Source organism: Pleurodeles waltl, chromosome 3_1 (genome assembly GCF_031143425.1).
Source record: "Pleurodeles waltl isolate 20211129_DDA chromosome 3_1, aPleWal1.hap1.20221129, whole genome shotgun sequence".
Classification (NCBI taxonomy): domain Eukaryota; kingdom Metazoa; phylum Chordata; class Amphibia; order Caudata; family Salamandridae; genus Pleurodeles; species Pleurodeles waltl.
The window spans coordinates 578,137,050-578,163,142 of NC_090440.1; the positions used below are offsets into that span (position 1 = coordinate 578,137,050).

Sequence of the window (26,093 nt, forward strand, 5' to 3'; positions counted from 1 at the left end):
GGCGGTCCGACCGCTGCAGTCAGGTAGTCCGACCTCCCCATTATGACTGTGGCGGAGCTGCCACGGTCCAACTGCCGACAGCACCAGGTTCCAGCCAGCCTGCAGCCTTGCAGTCCCGGTGGTTGTAATCCGCCAGGGCAGCACTGCCCTGGGGGTTACGAGTCCCCATCTGCCAGCCTTTTCATGGCGGTAAACGCCGCCATGAAAAGGCTGGCAGAAAGGGAGTGTTGGGGGGGCACCTGGGGGCCCCTCGCACTGCCCATGCACATGGGATGGGCAGCGCAGGGGCCACCATGCATAGCCCATCGCGCATTTCACTGCCCGATTTACTGGCAGTGAAATTCGCAACGGGTGCTGTCGCACCCGACGCACCACAACATTGCTGCCGGCTCAATTATGAGCCAGCGTCAATGTTGTGCTGAGTGTTCCTCTGGGCCAACAGAACACTCCTTTGATGGCGGGGAAAAGGCCTCCATTACTGATGGTGTTTTGCCTGCAGTGGCGTTGTTGGTCCTGTGAAAGTTGCAGATTTTTTTTTTTTTTTTTTTAGAAATTATGATTTATTTTCTTTAAACTTCAAAACAAACTCTGTCAGAGAAGGGAGAGACTGTTAAAGCTGTTATCTGCAGGGTGCAAGCTAATAATGGACACATTATAGAATTAGAATATTCAGCTTTTGTTTACCTTTTCAGGAATATACTGTTCAATAAACAGTAGACAGCCTTAAAGCTCTGCAGACCGCTTTGGAGCCTTCTAAAGGCTCCGCCATGTTCAGACACCAATTAGCTGTAGGCAAGTTATTCAGGCTGAGTGTACGACCAGATGATATCCACATTTCACAGACATTATATGAATTTCACAAAGCACAGACAAGATTTCACAGGGGCAGCATTCCCGTGAAATATGATTTTTTTTATACCACAATTTTTTTTATTTTGTGCAATAGAACTTGCCACACATGTCCCCTTTTTCATTTATATATAATATATATGTTTATATGTAGCATATGTGTGGCAGCTTTCATTGCACAAAATGCAACAGTATAACAGCAGAGGATAAATATGTATATACATGTACATACAAATTACCTACCGGCGGTCACCAGTAGGTAGTTATATTTAGGACTTGGCTTCAACAGAAAAAGCGTATTTTGTTTTGATAATAACTTTGGTGCCCTTTGACAAATCTTCCCAAAATTTTCAAAACTAGTGTGCCAGTCACTTTAGCTGATGTCTGGAAAGATTAGGGGTGATTCGTCAAGTAGGGTCTGAGAAAAAGGGTGTTTTTCCCCATATAGTTTACCATGGGGACTTTAGACACTACTAAAGCCCAAACCGCTGCATAGAATTACATCAAATTTGACAGAAAGCTAGATCTTGTTCCAGTAAAGATCTTTGTTTGTAATTTGGTGTATATATGACCAGTAGTTTTGGAGTTTGGATCCACTGCGGAGGAGCCACTGATCCGCAACCAGAGAGAAGAGTTGCAGCCACTATTTTGTGCATTGGGACACGGTTCCTGGTGCAGAGGGTGTAAAGATTAAGTAGGATACAAGTGGTCAGGATAGAGGTATCCTGACCCCAAGGGACGGATGGAGCGGTCTCTGAGAGACCGCCTCCATGGGCAATAAAAAGGCCAAAATGTTTTTTTGGAGCACACAAGGCTCCATGGATCCTCCCCAGTGTCCGGCATGGCCCCCACATGTAACCCCAATGGATCCACAAATCCAGACCCCAGTTAAAAAAATACACCCAGTCACCTACACACACACCAACCGACAGACCCACAAAACCACTACCACACTCAGACACAGACCCACCCAACCACTCACACACCCACTTACACTCACATATCCACTAATTCACCCATACAGCCACTCACACACCCACTGACAGACCCACAAAACTACTCACACACCCTCTCCCAGACCCACACAGCCATTCACACACCCACTCACAGACCCACAAACCACTACCAAACCCAGTCACACACCCACAGCCACTCTCACACACCCACTCACACCCTTACAGCCACTTTCACACCCACTCACACACCCACAATCCACTTGCGCACCCACTCACAGACCTAGACAACCACTCACACACCCACGCAACTACTCACATACCCACTCACACATCCATACAGCCACTCACACAGCCACTCACAGAACCACAGCATGGGGCTAGATGCATATGGGGTCTTGCTGCTGGACAGGCCCTGCGGCAACCACCCACTATGCACAACTGAAGGCCATGTGCTGAGGTGGTTGGATTAACACATGGTAATTAAATATCGCTTTACATTTAAAAGAAAAACAGAAATTCACGAAAACAGAAAGTTACAGGAACATTATGGTTAGGTTCAGATTTTACACACACAAAACCATAGAAATTCAGCAGTTATAGTTCTGCTTATCTCAAGAAACTAGAATTTGTGCTCTAAGGTAATTATGAGTCACGCTGTCGCCATGCACTGCTTATTAACCCACATATTACACCAGTCATGGCATCTTCAATAAACTCATTGATATAGCTGCAACATTTGCAATAAAATTATTGATAAAAAAACTGTGCATGGTGGGGGTGCGAGTTATAATTATCTTAGAGCACGAATTCTAGTTTCTTGTGAGAGCTAATATCATGTAAGCACTTTAATCACTGTACGTTCAGGAATCCTCAGGGAAACCAATAAGGAATATATAAACAAAATTATGTAAGTTTATATTAGTATACAAAAGGTCTAGTAGCTTAAATATGTACTGGAATGAGGGGACAAAAACTACATTCTAGGAACTAAAGACAATGAATTCATATCAGGAGAATGAAATGCTGTAAAGATGTATTAGGAAACAAAATTTGGACAACCCATTTTCGACTTGAAATACCACAGTGAACTTCAATAGAAAAATTCAACTTGATATTTATTCCTATAAAACATACAGAAATGCCCGTTGTCCCGTGATACAAGTATACTTCTACACTGTCAGAAGGGTTTTGTCATGACCAGGTAGAATTAATACATCTATAAGGTCACATGTTTTGTTTTACAGTAGAATGCGGAGTCAGTTAAAATCATTTGAGATCTGTAAAAATTTAAATTTAAAAGAAGCACAAAATAAAAAAATACATCTGAAACATTCCTTGTATCCTCAGTTTGATGTGCCCACACACTATATAATTTGACTTTTTCATTGTGAAAGAAATGCAAGAAATATAAAGTGGATGGTGAAGTCATCTTTGAATTGATATTGCGACTTAGTGAATATTGCACAACAGATTTGGAAGTCAACTTCTAAACTAAATCTAAATGAATAAAATTATACGCTTTTTATTTTATTTAGCACTACAGGTGTAAAAAAAAACTAGTCACCCCACTATCCCTGACAATTAATGTGGCTGGCATAAATATTATATTGAAATATTTGACATCAGCAAAGTATTATTCCATGAGAAATTTCTCTTCAAATATACCTATTGTTTTCAAAATTCCATATAACTTTGGTATACACTTGAGTTTAGTTTGCATATATTAGAGCACACAACTATTAGCAAGACACCTTGTATAAACGTTGTTCACCTTTGTTAAAAATAATTTCTTTGAGTAATTTCCAGTTTCATGTTGATAAATATAAAGATTTAGCATTGCTCCTTCTACTTGGCAAAATGTGCCTGCCCAATTGGCATACTCTGTAGTAATGAACTTGTTTTTGGCAAAACTATATGCCCCTTCAATATGTGGTTAAGTGTATGTAGCAGCTACCCAAAACACACAGATTACGTTCTGAAAAATAACGTTAACATACATTACTTCAATATTTGTGCATCTAACTTCTAAAACTAAAGTTCTGTCAGTCAGTTCCAACACAGAATACCTACATTAATCTCACATTTCAAGTATTCTTTCAAAAGAAAATCATAAATTCCTCAAATTCATGCATGTTTAGTTTCTCCATACACATACCTGCGAAACACAAAATATATTTGGTCTTTTAATGCAGATTACTTACATCACCAGCAAAACTAAGAACTTAATAGCACCCATGCCCTGAAAAGATGGAGTTAATGTCCTTCTTTGATCTCTGTTCATTTCAATCATTCAGTTAAGAATGTTTTCTTTGAGGCCCATGACATTTGAGTACAAGTCTTTTTATTCTTCCAATGTAATGCACTCTTTGGTTTTCAAAGAAACCACGTCACCCACCACAACCTTCACTTTGGTTAAATACTTCAACAGCATGTGCCCACTGCATCAAGAAACATTGTCATGTATCCGCAGGGGGGAACTCAGTTGTTCGTAGGTGGGCAGAGTGTTGTTTGGAAGGAATAATTCAGAGTTCACTGCATTGCCCCTTTGTGCTGGCCTGCCGCTCTGACCCTCTTGGTTTGCCATTAGATGGTGAAGCATGTCTGTGATGAGGTTAAGCTTCTGGTCCATTTGGGTCACCTGCAAAGATATCAACATTTGTATAATCTGATATGCTGATGGGGACAACATCAAGCCTATAACAAACTTGAAATCACCATCTAACTTTGGCGAATTTCTTCTGAAGTTTATTTCAGTCACACATTTCCATGTGACAAGTGGGAAGCCTCCAGACATAATGTGTAAACCTTGCATTTGTGGTGTCCTCTAATTATCCAAATCTCACTGTTATTTATATTACCATATTGCATGTAATGCTCCACCACATGATATTTAACAGTCAACAGCATAATCACTGAACCCTCAAAGACTAAAATAGTCCACTTTGGTAAGAGACTAGCATGGGTGAGTGTATACAAACATGTAGGTGTGAATTTGTACACACATTGTATCAGGCAAGATGGACTACCTCAGATGGTGCTCTGGGATTTAGCCCTTGTAAATTTTTAAGAATTATAAGGAATACCCCCTTACTTCTAACTTTCTCTTTCTCTTTTTTCACATAAAATGTCTGAGAATCTTCTTAGATGTCTCACACAGTAAAGCTATACATTGAGTTTGATAGAATTTAAGCTCCAACAGCAGCCTCGACTGATTCAAAAAGTTAAGACAACAGGTATATATATTAATAATAATCAGGCCATTAAAATTGATCACCATTGTTAATGAAACGATTCCAAATGACCAGTAAAAGTACATTTCTCCTTGTCTAAACTTAAATTTCTACAATTGTAACCATAAACCAAGATGTGCAATGCTTATAAAACATACTGTGACTAGACAGGCACATATATGTTTTGCAATGTATGAAACATATCATTCTAAAAACAACTAAAAGTAAATTACAGTCACTTTAGAAACCACACTCCTCAAAATAATTAACAACATCCTATATTATTGATTCATGATTATCATAGATTCTATACAATTTAATCGAAAAAAGATCATTATTAAGCACATTCATCGTATGTTATCCTCCCATTTGACAATCAGAAAACATGGTCACAGCTTTTGGTGGTTAAAGAGATGTGCTCTACCCTCATGAGGACACAAACAAAATATGTTATGTTTCTTCTGATCATGTTTAAATCAAAACAACATTCATGACAAGCTCAGGAATATCGTCTTCTCCAATTTATAATTTGAAAAATTATGCATCTCCATGCCATATACATATTTTATTTCTTTAATCTGTTAAAAATCTATCCCTATCTTGTCCTATAATGAGCATCCAACACTGGAAACTGAGCTAATGTATCTTAATCTAGCAACTCCTTATGAAATAATTTAATTATATTTACACCTCACTTGTAGACAGCTTTAAGCACAAATATATTAGCCAAGTGAGCGTAAACCTTTCTTTATATATTTCCTCCTAAGCTGTTTTCACATCCTCACTGCACTTTTTCTTGCCAGAGGCAGATGTGGATTCAGACATTATTAAAGAACACCCCACATGAGTAATGATTCCATGTGAGTTGTGAAACTCAAAATATTTTGTAAGTGTACTCCTTTTGTTCGAAACTATAGACTTGTCCATTTTAAAAATAATGCGCCAAATACTATTACCATTTTCTAGAAACAAACCCATTTTTTCCCCAAGCATCAGCTTGTATTCTCTTAAAATATACAAAGATTCTCATGTGTTTGCAAATGAACTCTTATCACAAATATATACTTGCTGTTTTCATTATACCAGTGATTAATATCATTTCCTCATAAGTCCTAATATATACTATCCACTGGCATCATATGCTTAGGTATCCTAATATTTAAATCACTGCCATCATCAGCCTCATGTATTGTATTCTATTAAATATCATGATGTTCCTTAGATACCCCAAGATAGTGAGCACAGAGATCCCTCCGGTGACAGCCAGTGTCCACTGTGTGCCCCAAGCAGTCCAACCTACATAATCAATGCTTATGACGAGCCTCACCTGCCAATCAGTGCCTCCCGTTCCCCCACCAGCAATCTCCACATAACAGACAGTGCTAATGTGTCTCGGGTACCACCCACATCGCAGTCATCGTCCAGGATATGCCTCAGATACTCCACATACAGCAATCAGTGGCTATGACAATAGCCAGTATATCAAAACACATGCTGTGCCTCAGGTAATCTCTGATGTGCCAACCAAGCTTCAATATTAATATTCTCCCAAAAATGTAAAATACAGCTGCACCTGAGTTTCTGTATAGTTTTTTGTGCTGTGCATTTCTAAGCAATTTCAAGTACAGATTGTAAGGAAAATAAAAATTCATCGCTCTCACAGCAAACAGGTCTGGCAGAAAAGATCATGGATTAATTAACAGGTCTGGCCACATGAATACTACTTTGTGTTTGTCATGCTACCAGACAGTTAAAAAGATCAGAAATACACTTTGGTGGACTGGTGCATTTTTTTTTTTTTTGGCAACATCTGACTTTTTGGGAATTTACAGAGAGATCCATAAATGTAGCAGTTTTGTATTGAGAAATGAAAAATACTTAATAATTACTTTGTATTTTGACTTTCGAGAGTTTTTTTTTTCTCTAAAGGAAAATATTTTCTAGTGGTGAAACCCCTCCCCCCCTTTCTAGATCTTGAGAGTTCCAACCCACGAAAGAACAAGCTACTTGTCTTTGGTAATGCCTTATCTGGTAGACACTATTCTGCCACAGATTTCTTACTTCAGAATGGTCCCCATGTGTCAGACTGGATCTGGACTTTTCCGAGCAATACGTCTATGCTGCAGTAGGTGGTGTCCATCGACTCTCTGTTGGCTTCATCCACGCCTTAAGTGACATGCACGGTGCCTATACTGGCGTCACCCCAACACTCTGACACAGTTACTTTTCACAACATTTCCTCACTACAAGCAAGAAGCCACAAAGTCTAATGCACAAGTGTTTAGACACAAATGACCTCATAGCGGACACCCTAATGAAGAAACCCGGTTGAAGAGCGGGAAGGATGGTTGGGTCGGTAAGGAATCTGTGACTGGAATATAGCCTCTACCAGATAAGGTGTGTGCAAAGGTAGGTAACTTGTTAATTTGATAGAGACTTCTAGCCACAGATTCCTTACCTTCAAGTAGATACCCAAGCAGTCCCTCTCCAGAGGTGGGTCTGCAAGCAGATTTGGACCAGGAAGTTCTGTAGGATCAGATGGGCAAAAAAAAATTAACTGACCAGGCAGTGATGCTTATTGAACGTATGCAGAGACGTCCATGTCAGAGTGTGACAGATGTCCAGGATAGAGACTCCGCAAGCTGATGCAGTGGTTACAGCCTTGGCTCTAATGGAGTAAGCCCGCAAGCCTGCTTCTTGACTGGTGCATAGCAGATTTTAGTGCAGAGTACAATTCATCTTGAGATGGTCTGTTTTTGCATGGCTTTCCTTTGTTTCCTTTGGCGAACTCAATGAAGAGTTGATTGTCCGCGCAGTGTTCCTTAGTACAATCACTGTAGCATGATAACATTCTTTTTGGGTCCTAGTGAAAGAGTCTCAACCTACTCTTTGGAAGGGTAATGTGGCACAAAGAAGGTCTGCAGTGTAATGGTCTGGCTGACATGGAAGGGTGTCATCACTCTTGGCAGGCAAGTAGCATGTGTTCTCAGAACCAGTTTGTCTAGAAAGAATGTGATGTATGGAATGTGCATGGATAGCACCTGCAGTTTGCTAACCCTCCTGGCCAATTTGATGGCCACTAGAAAGACAGTTTTGATGGTCTAAAGGTGTAAAGGACTGTTGTGCATTGGTTCAGAAGGGCAAGTGCATCAAGAATATCAATATCAGAGTCCCATTGGGGCATAATAAAGGGTTTTGAAGAGAACATATGATGTAGCCTTTTTAGGAAATCTGTCACAACAGGAGACGTACACAGGGACGATTGATCCAGCAACTACAAGAATGTCTATAAGGCCGAAAGATACCATTTAACTGTGCCCAAAACAAAACCTTGCTGGGATAGTAGAGAACATCAGCAAATACTCAGATAAAGGTGCAAAAAGGGGAACAACATTTCCTTAAGCACACCAAGCCACAAATTTGTCTGGCTACCAGAATGACATCACAAACTTTTATAAGGAGGTAAAAAATTGTCAAATGCTGCTGCTCAATCTCCTTGCATGAAAGCGGATCATGCACAGGTTTGGGTGCAGGACCCTACCATGTTGCTGTGGCAGTAGCACTTTCCAAAGGGCAAATTGGAGGACCAATGCTCATGCTCAGGAGTTCGGGATACCATACTCTCTGTGCCCAATTCAGTGCAACAAGAATGATTCGGGTCTGTTCGTTCCTGATCTTCCTGAGAACTCTGAGCAGGAGTGTTATTGGTGGAAAGGTGCACAGGAGGCATGAGCTCCACTCGAGATGAAAAGTGTGAGTGTCGCCTTGGAAATTCTAACATGCAGAAGTGCTCACACTGCTTGTTCTTGGTGGTGGCGAATATTCTAACCAAGGTTCTCCCTTGTCATTGAAGAGACCTTGCACCACCTCTGGATGGAGATGCCATTTGTGCTCTGCTAGACATCAATGGCTGAGTTAGTCCAATCTGAAATTCAGACAGCCTGCCAGTTGTTGAATCACCAGGAATATATCCTAACATTTCACCATATTCAGAGAGACAGGAACTTTTGACACAGGGTCCACGGCACCAGCCTGCTCTCTTTGAAGCAATACCAAATTGTGGAGGTTTTCTTTATGAACACCAGAACAAGCCTTCCCTTGATACAAGAAAGAAAGGCTTTCAATGCCAGGTGAATCACTCAGCTCCCGCTGGTTGATGTGGCGCTGAGACTACTGCATAGACCAGTGTCCTCTGACCTATCCTGCATGGTGACCCTAACCCTGGAGAGACGCATCGGTCACTACAGTCAGCTTTGAGTGGGGAAGGAAGAGGGTTCTACTACTGACCCAATAGGTGTTCGTCATTCACCACTGCAAATCTTTTGCAGTCCCCTCTAATATCTGTCCCAGGTCTGAGAGATTCCTCTGATGCTGCACCCACTGTGACTTCAGGTACCACTGCATAGCCGGCATATGCCAGCAGGCATCTTTTGCCTGCAGGATGGAGGAGGCCATGAATCCTAGCAGCCTCAGAGTCAGTCTCACAGAGATCCAGACTAGAGCCTGAAACATCGGAATCATAGCCTATATATCCTAGACTCGCCGCTAGGTGCAAAACTGCAAGAATAGCTCAGATAAAAGGCAGTGTATGAGAGGGAGTCAGGTGTGACTTCGGCATGTTGCCAGTGAACCCCAGCAAATGAAGGTGGTCTCCTGTAGTCTGGAAGAGGGAGACGACTGCCTAGGGTGAGCCTACTTTCAACTGTCAATCATCGATGTGGGGAAAACTGGAACCACTGACCTCTGCAAATGTGCTCCAACCAAAGCCATCACATTGGTCAACACCCGAGGGTCATTGGTGAGGCCTAAAAGCAGCACAGCAAATTGAAAATACTTGTCGCCCTCTGTCAACTGTAGGTAATGCCTATGGGCAGGCAGGACAGGGATATGGAAGTAGATGTCCTGCAAGGCCAGTGCGACGGTCCAGTCTCTAGGATCCAGGGCAGACAGAAATTGAGCTAACATGAGTATTTTGAATTTCTCCTTCTTCATGAAGAAGTTAAGAGGGCGCGGATCTAAAATAGGGTGTACGCCTCCGTCCATCTTTGGAACCAGAAAGTAATGGGAATATCGACCACAACCTCCTCCTGATGCCGGCACCTTCTGGATGGCTACTTCGGACGAAAGAGCCTGTCCTTCTTGATGGAGCAGGGAAAGGTGGTCCTCCATCAGCTGGTTGGGGAGGGTGACAGGGTTCCAAAAATGTGATGGAGTAACCAGCTGAAAAATATGATGTACCCACTTGTCTGATATCATTGACTGACAGCACAGCAGCTGATTTTGGATCCTTCCCTCCTCAGTGTGCCCGTGATGGTAAGAGAGAAAATGTATAAGTCAGGTATGATGATGGGGTCAGCACTACCATGGGTGAATTGGCAGCACCTGGAATGGCATTTCTGGAACGGGCTCCAGGAAAGTTGCAGTTGTGTGATCAGAGCCATTCCAGATCCAGATGTGGACCCAGGGGGCCCAACTGGTGGCAAGCAGGGGCAAGCTGGTAGAAATCCAGTGGGGCATCCACCAAACCCATAAGACTGGAAGGCACTCCAAAGGGTCAGTACACCCAAAATTCATGGAGATGGGCAGGGGTCGCTCCAGCAAACTCAGGGAGGCACAGATTGGACTCAGAAGCAGGCTCCACATGAGCGGGTCCTAGAGTGACATCTAACCTGCACCTCGTACGATGACATGGACTGGAACACCAAAACTGAAGAGCACTTGGACTTCCTGGATTTCTTTTGGGCTTACCTGCCAGCTTTGAGCATGATGACGAGCCCCTTCAATGGCTATGCAAATGGGCCTGGGACCTTCCTCATGACCAGGATCTGGAACATCATGGAGGAGACCAGCATCTGGCAACACCCCAAGCTTCAAGGTACACTCCTTGAACACCTTTGATGTCTGTGAAAGAAACTACAGGGTTTAAATCCGTCCTTTTTTAGGGGGGCATCCCTAACACACTGGTGGACAAATTCTTAAAAGGCCTCCACAAAACGTTGAACAAAGTTGTACAAAAAGTGGACAGAGGTAGCACTCTCTGGATCTGAGCTGATGTCAAGGAAAGAAAAGAATGTCAGCGCACTGGGATGTCACCCATATAGGCACTGCACACATCTCTTCTGGCACGTAGAGGTACTGTTCAAAAAGTTTCCAGATCCAGTCTGATGCCTGGGGAATATTCTAAGGTAAGGAATCTGCAGCTAGAAGTCTCTATTTGCAATTTATTCCTACCCTTGGGCAAAGTATGTCCCTGTATCGGTTAGGAATTCACCTGCTAAGATTTAATCTATTTAGACAGGCATCTGCCCTGGAGCATCCACTAGACAATGGTTTTAGGCCTGCTGATAATGAAGCCAAACTCAGAAGCTGTGCATGAGCCAAGGAGGAAGAGGAACAGCTCGTATTGATGCATAAGGTGTACTTGAAGGTCACACCCGGTGTTGTGGTGGGTAACCATGGCTTTGATGCGTTCTAGTGTTTTCTTATTTGCAGCTGCCTAGAGGGAAGGTTTGAGTACTAGTTGGAGCACCAGGCATGCAGGCCTGTGCCCAAGTCACTGAACATCACATTGACAGAAGGATGTTACACTTGGGCTTCTTCTTAGACTACCTGGTAAACATCCTGAATTGCAGAAATTGAAAAAAGGAGACATGGTTAAGCCTCATATAATAGCTATATCCAAGATTGTGGGTTGACCATAGAATGTCAACAACAGTTCCCAATCCAAAATGTTGTTCAGTTCTTCCTGTGAGATTATCTTCTGTTAGCCTTATTTTTTAAGTGCCATTTTCAATTGACGGATGCATTTCAACTAATTTGTTACCTATTTTTCATATTGTTTATTGTCCCTTGTTTCCATTATTGTCCCAGTGTTTTGCTCCTAATATTTCTATGATTATTTCTTGAGTTCTTTGCATGGAGTTTGCTTGTCAGAAGGACTTTAATGTACACTATTCAGTGCAGGGTGGCACCATTGCTACTGGCAGGAATTTCCCTTTCTTTGAGCAATCAAGAAGGCAACTAAACACAACTTCTCAATGTCCTGCCTTGACAAATGCCCCTTGTAGCAGGTTTCCGAGCTTTGCTATCTAAAGTTCTTGCATAAACTTGGAGAAATTCAGAGTTAAATGCACATGCAGCAGACACTGCAAACACAAACAAGCATTTGCAATGCAATAGGTCTCGCATTTCCTTGAGTTAGAGCTATTGGCATGGTAAATACATAACTGGACTTTTCTTGACACATACATTAGTCAGCCCTGCCACATAATTCGGTCCTCTTTGCCACATAATTCCAGTGGGCTCTGCATATAACTAAAGCACTTCCATTTACCTTCTTCCTGTATCTGCAGCAAAAATTAAAACATTGCAATTATTATTATTTTTTAAAGTTATTATTTTGGGGTTCCCCCAACCCAGTGTTTGGACTCAGAGTTGACCTAAACAGAAAGAGCGCATCATGCGGTGAGTTATGGGCAAAAATGTTTTGTAAAAGGAATGCCTGACAAAGCATTATGGGGCAAATTTCTGAGTGCAGTGAATACTGAAGTATCTTGAATGCAATGCTCAGAACATCTCCTAGACGGCAACACTATGAAAAATAACATTTGTAAGAAACATGGTCATGTAATCGTTTAGTCAGCCCCTTAACCACATGAAAACAGAATAGAAGAATGTAATGCAGAGTAGGCATATATTTAGCCTCTAGAGGGCGTAGTGCATTACACATTTTTAGGCCTAGCAGAATAATATTACAAACAAGGCCCCTAAAACTAAAACTACTCCCAGCTGTAAAACAAATGATCCAACTGAAGAGAATTTAAAAAGCACTGACTGGTGGGATGTGTTATTACTTTGGGGTCCCCCCCAACCTAGTGTGGGGACCTTGAAATGCCCTAGACAGAAAGAGTGGACTTTAATGGGTCAGAGGGGTTAGTGGAGCTGTGCTAGAACCATCTGATAGGACATAATCGATGACTTAACTCGACATACAAATCCAAATGAAAATGACATACAAATCCAAGCATTATGCTCTATGTTAGCATATAGCTCATAAGTGTGTAGAAAACTACACAGTGTGCACCATTAAATTAAACATTCCCTATCATACACAATAACCACAAGGGAGTTTGAGCATGTGCTATTTTCAAACATAAGAACAGCATTTTCATTTGTCAAGTCAAAATGGCTTCAATGCTTTGAAGAACACCTTTGCTTGTGGCTCATGCGGCCAACTGTACAACTCATCTTTTTGTGCAGTGCTCACTATCAGAATAAGCTCACCAGTACCCATCAAATTAAACTCTGACAAACATTTAAATATCTAATATAGTGGTTAATGTTTTTCAGAAATAATGTTACTGAATTTATTTGCAAAGTACTTAAATACAAAACTAACTTCTTAAGTCTGTTTCTTACAAATAGAGTTATCGTGCAGAGCTTAGTGTAGCATTAAACAGTGTATCCCTCACCAGAAACGTTTTGTCTGTATTTCAAATTAGGACCACAACATTGCAAGGGTCTAATTTTGTCTCCAGAGTAGTCTGCAAAAAGATGACACTACATCTTGTATTACGTAATTTCTGTTTGTCAACATTTCACGACTTTTTGAGGAGCACTGTACACCAGACAGCTTAAGTATTTCTGATAAATGGATTTAAAAATAAAATGAACGAACATGCATATCTCCCACAAAGTACACATACCTTTATTTAGTCTATGCTCCATACTAAAAATATCTCCTCCAGCTAAGCAAAACATCTCAGGTTCTGCTAGCTTCCATTCCACAGACGCTCCTACAGATTGTTATATGACAAGTGTTGTATGGTTGTTTTTAGCCACCGTATCACAAAAATAAAGAAAGCTGAAGCCCCTGTGGCCTGACAGCAAACCCTACATGAAACGGCCATGCTCAAACTACACATGCACAAACTCGGCGTTCATTTTTGAAACATTGTTACAATAGTAGATAAGAGAGGGCTCCCAGAGAGTCCTTAAATCAAGCTGCCCGTTAATTAACAAGAATGCTGTTTATATTTCGTAGGGCGGCGTGCCCATTCGTACTGGTAAAGGATTACTTTTTGTCATAGAAAAACTACAATGGCTTGATTCACGCCCACATCTGCCCTGCCTCGAAGGGAGGGCTCGGTTATCGTTTCAGGATGGGAAATGGTTATTCCATGGACGACTAGAAGAAATGATCTGTTCGTGAGAAAGCAAGCACTTCAGAGAACCAATCTGTCCCATGTCAGGTGCGGGAAGCTCACCAAGGCATGCATTCTGAAACAAGTTCACACTCTATGAAACTTCAAAGTGGCATGGCCACAACGAAGCGCGAAGGAGAGACAAATACCATACCAATACCATCGATTGAGTTTGCGCTGTATGAAACTTCAAACCTCCATGGCCATCATGAGCATGAGCGTGAAGGAGAGAGACACAAAAAAAAAGTAGTTTGCTCCCCTTTTTTTGTTTTACATATTGGTAATTGTGCATGATCCATGTAACAGCGTCCGTCTGCAAGGCGGTAACAAAACCGCCCTAAAGCGGGACAAACGTACAGTATTTACCAATTACAGCAAGTTATTTTTGAAAAGCAAGGCCACAAACGAGCGAAAGTGATGGGCGTGAGGTGGGCGTGGTTAATAACCCACAGAATACTTACAACAGGTCGACCTAAAAACCCCAGGCACCTAACTTTGAACTGAGCCAGAGCAGCAGCTCTTGATGTTGTGGCCCCAGGATGTTTGGTTGTATTTCCGCATTCTGGCTTTAGGTGTAGCGGAAACTGTAGTGCTACAGCACGTACATTACGAACCTCAAAAACAAAATGAATAAACAAACTCCGAATCACTGAAAACAAGTGATCAAGTGATATCACTTTCTCTTCCATACAGTGCTAAATTTAAAAAAAATATAAAAAATAAATTGAAGGTCTTGAGCATAGTAAATAACTTGCCTTTTTGTAATTACGAAACAGTTTTTAAAACCTCTGGAATAGAGTAAACTGCTAATCAATGTTTATAGTCAGCCTGTGCAAGAGAAAGCTTTTCAAGGCTAAGACTAAATGCTAGATTTCTTAGAAAGAGAACGTGGATGCAACAAATAGTAAGACAGAAGAAAACGTGTGTGTTTAGGGTGCTAGAGGTGGAGGATGTTTACCATATTTACCAAACTCGTGCATCCTACAATGGTCATTAGTGGATGTTCTACATTTGAAGAGTGCAGGGATAGTGTACAGTGCTGGAATAAAGAAAGTTATCTTAAATAGCTATGATCAATTAGAATTAGGTTGCACTACTCTTGTGATAACACCGACATTTCACGTAAAGCAGCACTGGTGAGTGTCAGAGTATGTTTCAGTCAAGAGCAAATTTGAAAATGTGAACTTGTGTAAAGTGTGATTCAAATAGAGAATTTTTTGTATAAGTAGATAAGTAGTATTCACAAAACGAAAGCTTCAACTACACGAATAAAAGGACCAGCCACATGTACCGAAAAAAAAAGTTTCAAGCTACGCTCCCAGCTGAAAGTTTCATTGATTTGTTTTGTATAGGGTTGGCCTGTGAGAGATGGACACTTTGCAGCACTAAATGATCGTATGGAAGCATTTTTAGTGATGGCAGAAGCCCCTTCCTAGGCGACTGAAGATCCTCAATGTGTGCACTCAAGGATCTCCCAATGTGGGCTCAGCTACTATCTCAGTGAAGGTCCAACTGCATTCACAGTGTTAGAGTCTTCCGAGCCCGTACACAAGGAAAGGTTGCCACTCAGAAATATGGACAGCTGTTAAAGCCAAATGACCTTGTGATCATTACACAAAATATAGGAATCAGTCAATTCTATTGTATTGTAACATTTAGACAGCACGTACTGACCCCTATGCAGGACACTGAGGTGCTTACACACATGTGGCACATTAACCATGTGCGGTGTAATTTGAAGGGTGTTGTCTTTGATTTGATGGGGGAAGTCAACCGTGGCAGACTTATTGTGTGATTTTGTATCACATTGTGGTATGATAATTGAGGGAGTGAGAGGTATAGATGCACAGTTTATGGTTAGTGGTAAACTGGGATTTCATCATCTCTGTGGCTCCTTTAATTGTATTCTTTAAATCCACAGTCCACTTTGCTGGTAATCACCAGTTCTAAGAAGAGAGTGGTGGGAAGGAGAGATGGACCAACCTCTTCAAATTAATTGCATTTTTGTTTTATCACTACAGTATATAATACCTGGCCCACAAAATTGTAACTGAGTGAGACAGTTGAGTTTCCATAAAGGACGCCACCTTTAGGAAGCATTTGGTGTACTTGTATCTGTTGGTCTTTTGCAGTTACAATATTCTGAACTATTAGACCTTTGGGTGTATTTTTATTTGCAAGTTGACACATCAAAGTGCACCAAAGACAAGGCAAGGTAATGATAGCTGCCATGCTACCTCTTTCTTTGCACCTTGATGGTAGAAATTGTCCATCTTCTTCATTGTAACAATAAAATGTGTCTTTCACTGTAGTACGTGTTTTAATGACTGTTTAATAAACTGTATATCTTTTGTCATTGTTTTGTATTTTGCAAGTATGTATAGCTTACTATCCCAGACGAGGCCCTGCAACGCTTTATACTGGGCAGCATGCTGCTTTGGAACCCAAGGTTAGTGGTTAATCTAGTGTTATTTGTTACTTTTGGTTATTGGAATTCATACTGTTAACTCAAACTATCCTATGTATTCACTACAGTTCTTTGTGGTACATTAAAGGAATAGCAGTTAGAGGTGATTATTACTGGGGTAAGGGGATATGTAATTGTATTCATCTAGAACTTACTATCCCTGAAGTGAGTTCATGTTGATTTACAGGGGCATTAATAGATGAGATACTTGACGATTATACAGTGTTAGGTTGCAGGAGGACACTTTCCATAAAGGAGAGGTTGTGATCTTTGAAATTAGAGGTTTTGAAGAAATATTTGCATGCCATATTTGTTTTTGAAACAGCATTGCAATTTGAGGATGCAAGACTGAATAGAAACATCATTAACTGCATGTGAAGGCAATGCTATATTCGGTAATTTGATAGGCATAAGAATAACATGAACAGTCTGCAACACTAGATCACTATTTCAGCAAGGAGAGCTGATCAGCTCAGGGGTTGGAAGCATAAAGTCATAACTGGATGCAGTCATTGAAAAGCGTTTCAGCAGATGCTGGAGTGGATGTCTTCTGATGGTCATTCTCAATCATGGCTCACAGTAGTAATTATAAAGCACAATGGGGTCCACTTAGGATGCTTCTTGATTGATATGGCACAAGATGGAGGGACAGAGCAGCTTCTCCAGACAATGGTAGTGTACTGTCTGAACTCCTGTGGATGGAGATTTAGACACTGAGGTAAAGGGGTTGTGTAAAAATAAATGAAGCCTTTGTTAGCAAGAGGTTGCTGATTCGATATGCTGCGGTACTGTCAGTTGTTATATGGAAAGAATAAGGTGTGGAACTGCAAAGCCTGCTTGTGCAAGGTGAAGATAACTCTTTAGGTGAGGCCCATCCTTTTGTATGTTTTCATCGGACTTTCAGTTGGGTGGATGACAAGGATGTGCTGACACCTCACACCTCTTTGAGCCTCTGTTGTGGGTGTTTCAAGAGGGAGAATACATATGATATTATCCTAGTACAGGGTAATAGTTAAATTAAAATAAATGTCAATTTTTACAAAACTGTTTTCACAAGGTTGTGTCCTATGAAAACATACAGTTTAAATCACTGTCAGTACCAAAGTGAACAGAGCGCTGTCCCACGCTCACTATTGCTCACTTCTGGAGAGGCCCCTGTGCTCAGAATACTACCCAGAACAGCAATTTCGAATACATGATGTGTGGGATAATACTGTCAACAGTATCAGCAAAAGGCAGTAAATTACATTTCTAATCCCATTTTGTAGCACAAAATCTATGTTGAACGGGTAACTATGGTGATTAAACTCGTATATTTTTCGAAGATCATGATAAAGCTCGGGCATGACTTGCTGCTTATTTAGATTTCAGAAGTAATGATCTTAAAATATTCACCACCTTACACATTTCACCCAAAGAGTCTATATCGACCTAGGCACAAGCATGAACATCACATGTGATTTCTTATTAACAAGGTAGATTTAAACGTTACAATAGATGGGATGTCGAAGAATGTTGATTTTATGTCTATTTTTATTACTTTACCAAGAAGAGCTGGTACATAAATGTACACCAATAATGCACACTATGTCAAGATGTGAATCACTCATCTCTAACCAAAGCGTCTCTCATCTAAATACAAGCTACCACACTTTAGGCTTTAGCTATTCTTCCACAAACACCAATGTCTATGGATAAAGGGTTTAAATGGCACTAATAACCTCCTCTCTGGTGGTCGGGGGCAGTCCTGGTGTCCACTGCTTCTTGGTATAAATCTGCCAATCTTGGCACCAATAGTGCCTTGAATATTTGATAAAAGTTGGCAGGGCCAGGGACCTTCCCCCTGCTAGGCTCTTAATAGCTGGAATAGATTCTTATAAGAATCTATTATGTCAAGTTGGTATACTATAGTTCTTCCCTAAATCCAAGCTAAATATATGTCTTCAAGATAGTTCTGTATGTCCAAATATGTGCCCGCCCTTCTGCGTGCATACAAAGTGTTATAGACGGTCTGAAATTCCCACATAATAGCACCAGTGAGTAATCAAGGAAGGAAAAAGTAAACACCAATCGTAATGCTAAATAAGCAGCAGCCGTCAGACATTGCCTGACATTGACCTTTGCTTTGAACTAAGTGCAAATGGGCAATTAAAAACATCTTAAGACACTTCGGGGGTTATTCTAACTTTGGAGGAGTGTTAATCCGTCCCAAAAGTGACGGTAAAGTGACGGATATACCACCAGCCGTATTACGAGTTCCATAGGATATAATGGACTCGTAATACGGCTGGTGGTAAATCCGTCACTTTTCCGTCACTTTTGGGACGGATTAACACCTCCTCCAAAGTTAGAATAACCCCCTTCATTCCTTGTTGGCTTTTCTGAACCTGTGCGAGGCAGTGGTGTGACAAAGGCCCCTGCAGCCCTCACTGTGCAGGGGTCCCCGAGCTCCAGGGCCTCCCTCCAGGTACTTTGCAGGGGTGCCCCCTCAAGTTTTGTAACGCCACTGGTGCAAGGTTATCTTAGGGCAGAGGTCTTCAAACTGGGGGGCGGCCCCCCCAGGGGGCCTCAAGTGATCCCAGGGGGGCGCCAGACTCTGGCCAAAACAAGTATTAGACAGATAACAGGTCTTTGTTTTAAGCAGAAGAATTTAACTGCATTTAAAAAAAGGTATCCGTACTTAACTGCAATGTTTAAATAGATCTAGACGCATTTAAACATTGCCATCTTTATCAAATAATTGTGAAAAATTCTGAAGGGGGGCCCAATGATTTTTATTTTTGAACCGGGGGGCACGGCATTAAAAAGTTTGGAGACCACTGTCTTAGGGGATATTGCTGCTCCTCCCACATCCCTACTTCAAGCGCCTCTGCCCCGAAACAGCACAATGCAGCTGCAGAGAAAGATGCAATGTAGGCATGAATACAGAAGCGCCACCTGCCAGGATAGCCGGCCCCATGTAATCCACGGCTCTTGTAAACTGGGAGCAGCATAGTAGGTCTTCACATTTCTAGGCCTAACTAGACGTAGAACTCTAATCTGATCCATTTACATGTGCATGACGTACGTCAAAGCCTTTGTATATCAATACTATTCCCTTGCGCACACCTGAACACAAGTGCAGCGCTGCATTTGGGGCCTGCACTTCTGCTTCATTGCACATGAGAGAGGATGTTGCCTCTTTACTCTTGAGCTCTCCTATCCCATGTCGTCTTCCCCCTGTGAGTGTGTCCTTGAGTCTGTGCATCCTTTGTGTGATCCAACTCTTCCAACTTTAGTAGAAATCGTATTTGTTGCTCTGAGGGTCTCACATGTGCAGAAAGGAGGATTCACATGTTAATAATCGATCCCGCTTTCCATGGCTTTGGGGTTTTCTTTCTATATATCAGTTATACAATTTTGTTAGTAAATGCAATCCTTCCATTTTCATTTCCTTTGTCCGAGAGTTGTCAACTGAAGTAAGTGCCTTATGTTCAACTGAAAATGACTGACTGTTAACGTTTCTTTTCTATACTGCTGCTGTATTGGTGCAAAATTATTAAAGATCTTATTTTTGGCACCACCTTGAAATGTATTTTTGTTTGGCGGCAGTTGAAGAGGTCCTGAATGAAAATTAATTTGGGCTGATATTCCTGTTTCAACTGTCAGAAGAGCAAATGATGAAAGGAGACATTGCACAAATAAATATGCCAGACAGTGAAGTGTGATGACCTCTTGTGAGATGAAACAGCAAGAATTCTGAAGGTCTTTGGAATGGACACATTAATCTGCATGAAACTTTCCAAAAAAAAGTTCAGCCACCTCATCTCCTGCATGAAAGGTTTTGCACTGATCTGTGAAGCAGGAGCCAAGAAAAATGGGGGCATAGTGCAATTCACTATGTTAATTCCCATAGGGAACTTAAGTTTTCGATATTGAAAAAATTACTGAACAGAAATAAACCAAACTTGGAAAAAGTTAGAACTTTAAGCAGAAAATGTGCTTTTTGTTATTTGGTGCAGATCTGTTAAACTGTTTCAGAAATTAGCATTTGAACAGGGGCCTGGATTAGGCAAAACGGGGTTAACACTCAGAAAAAGTTAGCTATTTCTGGACAGGTGCTTCCTGGGAATCTCAGTTACTGAACCATTCTTTTTTAAAAAAAATTTAATGATGCTTGCTCACCAAGCAGGTATTCACAATTTTACAATCCCAAAATGCGCATGCAAAATAAGATGCAGCACTGACGTTTTTTCTTTATTGAACTGTGGTAAGCAGTTCAAAAAGCGCTGTTCTGCTGTTTACACTCAAAGCAAAGTTGTATGCAGCCTGGATGTCAGTTTCAGACCACGTTTTTTAGAAGATAAACTCCACAGCAGCACGGTGAGAAAGTGAGGTTTTGGGGGTGGGAGGGCGCTAATTGGAACCTTATCTGCAGAGTCCCTCTTCTGCCTCACTGGGCGAGTCCATTATTGCTGCTGTTAGCAGTGTGGTAAGCAGGAAACACAAATGCAAGTTACCGGTTTATTTTCACAAAGATTTCACAGAAATGTTCAACATAAAACAGATTAAAAACATACATACTGCACTACTGTTTCTAAAAAAACGGCAAATATCACGGCTTCAATGCGCCACTACAGTACGTGTTGAACTGTTTTTTCATATATTTGGTTCAAAGCAGCTAAAAACATTGGCATAGCGTGATTGCTGATTGAAGCAATTTCGGTTTCATCATCTCAGAAAAAATGTGTACAGCAAGAGCTGAGACATGACCAAAAGCTGCTTTAAATGGGAAAAAATCATAAAAGAATGCATGTAAAGGTTTGGGCACAGTGTCTTGAATGAAGGAGAGTGGATCACATTACACCTAGGGCTATGAGAACTGTCATTGACTGCCCCGTAGTGGTGCTCTAGTGCCCTTTTAGTAACACTCCTCTTGCCAATGTAGTCTGTTCTCACGAGTTTCTGAACATCGAAGCACCTTTATGTCCAAGGTCTCCTAGATGAGCATTGTATAGTTAATAGAAAATGTATTTAGTAGAATAAGTATTGGAGTTCAGATTTACCTATAAACGGGGCAAGTGAGTTGAGACAACTCTAAGAGCGCAAAAGTATTGATTGCCAATCCTCCCCAAAACAATCATGGACGTACTAAATAAGGGTTGTAGAAAGAGGCATCTAACTACTAACCCAATAGCTTATTTCCTGTGTGAAATCTAGTATGTGTTCTCAAATGTGATCCACACACTGACCAGCTAGGTGTGCTCCGTGTAAGGAAATGCCTCCTTGGCATGGTTACCCCCTGACTTTTTGCCTTTGCTGATGCCAACTTATGATTTGAAAGTGTGCTGAGGCCTGCTAACCAGGCCCCAGCACCAGTGTTCTTTCCCTAACCTGTACCTTTGTTTCCACAATTGGCACACCCTGGCATCCAGGTAAGTCCCTTGTAACTGGTACCCCTGGTACCAAGGGCTCTGGTGCCAGGGAAGGTCTCTAAGGGCTGAAGCATGTCTTATGCCACCCTGGGGACCCCTCACTCAGCACAGACACACTGCTTGCCAGCTTATGTGTGCTAGTGGGGATAAAATGACTAAATCGACATGGCACTCCCCTCAGGGTGCCATGCCAACCTCACACTGCCTATAGGTATAGATAAGTCACCCCTCTAGCAGGCCTTACAGCCCTAAGGCAGGGTGCACTAGACCATAGGTGAGGGCATAAGTGCATGAGCACTATGCTCCTACAGTGTCTAAGCGAAACCTTAGACATTGTAAGTGCAGGGTAGCCATAAGAGTATATGGTCTGGGAGTCTGTCATGCACGAACTCCACAGCACCATAATGGCTACACTGAAAACTGTGAAGTTTGGTATCAAACTTCTCAGCACAATAAATGCACACTGATGCCAGTGTACATTTTATTGTAAAATACACCCCAGGGGGCATCTTAGAGATGCCCCCTGAAACCTTAACCGACTACCAGTGTGGGCTGACTAGTTTTAGCAGCCTGCCACACACCAGACATGTTGCTGGCCACATGGGGAGAGTGCCTTTGTCACTCTGTGGCTAGTAACAAAGCCTGTACTGGGTGGAGGTGCTTCTCACCTCCCCCTGCAGGAACTGTAACACCTGGCGGTGAGCCTCAAAGGCTCACCCCCTTTGTTACAGCACCCCAGGGCACTCCAGCTAGTGGAGTTGCCCGCCCCCTCCAGCCACGGCCCCACTTTTGGCGGCAAGGCCGGAGGAGATAATGAGAAAAACAAGGAGGAGTCACTGGCCAGTCAGGACAGCCCCTAAGGTGTCCTGAGCTGAGGTGCCTCTGACTTTTAGAAATCCTCCATCTTGCAGATGGAGGATTCCCCCAATAGGATTAGGGATGTGCCCCCCTCCCCTCAGGGAGGAGGCACAAAGAGGGATGTTGCCACCCTCAGGGCTAGTAGCCATTGGCTACTAACCCCCCAGAACTAAACACACCTAAATCGAGTATTTAGGGGCTCCCAGAACACAGCAAGATAGATTCTGGCAACCTAAGACGAAGAAAGACTGCTGAGCTGAAAAACCTGCATAGAAGACGGAGACACCAACTGCTTTGGCCCCAGCTCTACCGGCCTGTCTCCCCACTTCTAAAGAACTGCTCCAGCGACGCGTTCCACAGGGTCCAGCGACCTCTGAAGCCTCAGAGGACTACCCTGCATCTAAAAGGACCAAGAACTCCCGAGGACAGCGGCTAGGCTCCACAAAGACTGCAACTTTGCAACAAAGAAGCAACTTCGAAAGAACACACATTTCCCGACAGAAGCGTGAGACTTTGCACTCTGCACCCGTCGTCCCCGGCTCGACTTGTGGAGAACAAACACTACAGGGAGGACTCCCCGGCGACTGCGAGACCGTGAGTAGCCAGAGTTGACCCCTCTGAGCCCCCACAGCGACGCCTGCAGAGGGAATCCCGAGGCTCCCCCTGACCGCGACTGCCTGCTTCAAAGACCTGACGCCTGGTAAAGACACTGCACACGCAGCCCCCAGGACCTGAAGGATCCGACCTTCAGTGCAGGAGCGACCCCCAGGTGGCCCTCTCCCTTGCCCAGGTGGTGGCTACCTCGAGGAGCCCCTCCCTTGCCTGCATCGCTGAAGAGACCCCTAGGTCTCCCATTGGATTACATTGCAAACCCGACGCCTGTTTGCACACTGCACCCGGCCGCCCCCGTGCCGCTGAGGGTGTACTTTTTGTGTCCCCCCCAGTGCCCTACAAAACCCCCCTGGTCTGCCCTCCGAAGACGCGGGTACTTACCTGCTGGTAGACTGGAACCGGGGCACCCCCTTCTCCATTGAAGCCTATGCGTTTTGGGCACCACTTTGACCTCTGCACCTGACCGGCCTAGAGCTGCTGGTGTGGTAACTTTGGGGTTGCCCTGAACCCCCAACGGTGGGCTACCTTGGACCCAACTTTGAACACTGTAGGTGGTTTACTTACCTGCAAAACTAACAAACACTTACCTCCCCCAGGAACTGTTGAAACTTGCAGTGTCTAGTTTTAAAATAGCTTATTGCCATTTGTGTGAAAACTGTATATGTTATTTTGCTAATTCAAAGTTCCTAAAGTTCCTAAGTGAAATACCTTTCATTTAAAGTATTGTTTGTGAATCTTGAACCTGTGGTTCTTAAAATAAACTAAGAAAAGATATTTTTCTATATAAAAACCTATTGGCCTGGAATTGTCTTTGAGTGTGTGTTCCTCATTTATTGCCTGGATGTGTACAACAAATGCTTAACACTACCCTCTGATAAGCCTACTGCTCGACCACACTACCACAAAATAGAGCATTAGAATTATCTCTTTTTGCCACTATCTTACCTCTAAGGGGAACCCTTGGACTCTGTGCATGCTATTTCTTACTTTGAAATAGTACATACAGAGCCAACTTCCTACACTCCCATTTTGTCTGGGTTTGCAACTGGTATGTCACAAAAGATAGGAAGAGATGTACAGCAGACTACCCAACAAAACCAGAACACTTGCCATCAAATTCCCATTCTGTAAACACCATGCCCCAAGCCTATTCAAGAGCATCCCTTCATATTCTCCCAGGTTCAAACCAAGATGATCAGTAAAAGAAAAGCACATGTGCATCACCATAGATATCCCACCATGCATTGTGTCAGAGGCATCTGTTGTCTCCATAGAAATTAGAAAGTATGTATTTTAGCCAATAAGAGATTGCCTGCTACTATACGATGCGTCACAGAACCTCAGCAACATTCATAACAATGATGAGCAGGAACACCAACAAACGTCATACAAAAACAAGATGGCAGGTGCTGCTTTGCAATGCATAATGGGAATACATTTTAATTCTGCATTCCAAAGGAGTGTTCGATGGTAGAGGATTTGGTGTAAGGGCTAGAGGGGCCGACCTTGAAGCTGGGGAACCAGGTTTGAGTCTCGGTGACAGGCTCAACATCCTGTGATTCTGGGTAAATCACTTAATCTCAACGTGCCATCTGTAATGGAACTGGTGCTCATGTAAAGCACTCTGCTACAGGTCGAGTTCACACCTTGCCACACGGCAGAGGAAGAAAACGGTACCTTCCTGAAACATGTGCAGAAACCAAACAAAAAAATTGTGTGCAGAAACCAAACAAAAAAATTGTGTGCAGAAACAAGCCTAAATGCACACAAGTGAAGTGCTACAAATAATAGGGCCATAATTGGTGGGAGGGAGCAACATACGAGAAGAAGGGACATAAAGAGAAGAATGACAACTTGGCTGCCAGCCTTTTGAAAGGACACAAGAAACTAATAAAAAGCAATGGACAGGATGTAAATCCACAAACTATATACAACATGTCTCAAAGAGACAGTGCAAGCGCAGACGAGGCTCGACCTAAAAACAGTAGGGAAGCAGAAACCAGTGTTTGGAATCAAGGAAATGAGAAAGACAAAGGAAAAAAGTTAAACAGGGAGTAAGATTAAAGGCTAGCTCAGTGCTCTTCAAACTGTGGGGCACATCTCACCAGGAAGGTGAGATGAGATGTCAAAGGGGACTGAAGTTTTTTCAGCCACTTTAAAGATGTGTCTAAAATCAACTGCATTTTGCCAATGTACGTGGAAAGCAAGCTTTTCAACAGTAAAAGTGAACATCCTTCAATTATTTGCTGTATTCAATCAATTATTTTAAGAAAGTAGAATGCAACTTGAGCATCAATTTTTGCCAACATTTCTGATGAACACCCCAGGTTCCTAAGATGCTTCAGCTCCTCGATTTAGAACAAATCTTAACAGGATATATGGAATTATTGTAATAAGAACAGCATCATTTTCAGATTGTTGGACTTTATTTTCAGCATGCCTCTAAGTCTCCTCTCCACTGCTCCACCCTGCTCCTCTCGCTGGAACAGTTTAGTTTTGTTGGA

The 26,093-nt window shown here is 42.3% G+C and overlaps 1 protein-coding gene across 1 annotated transcript in view; it reads right to left on the reverse strand.

The window, feature by feature from the left end:
- Positions 1-2,899: 2,899 nt before the first annotated feature.
- The window catches only part of KCNQ1 (potassium voltage-gated channel subfamily Q member 1), a 743,603-nt gene continuing 720,409 nt past the window's right edge, over positions 2,900-26,093 (reverse strand). The window contains exon 16 of the mRNA XM_069223021.1: positions 2,900-4,443. Coding sequence (XP_069079122.1) covers positions 4,249-4,443 — 195 coding nt within the window. The 3' untranslated portion in view covers positions 2,900-4,248. The remainder of the gene's footprint in view (positions 4,444-26,093) is intronic.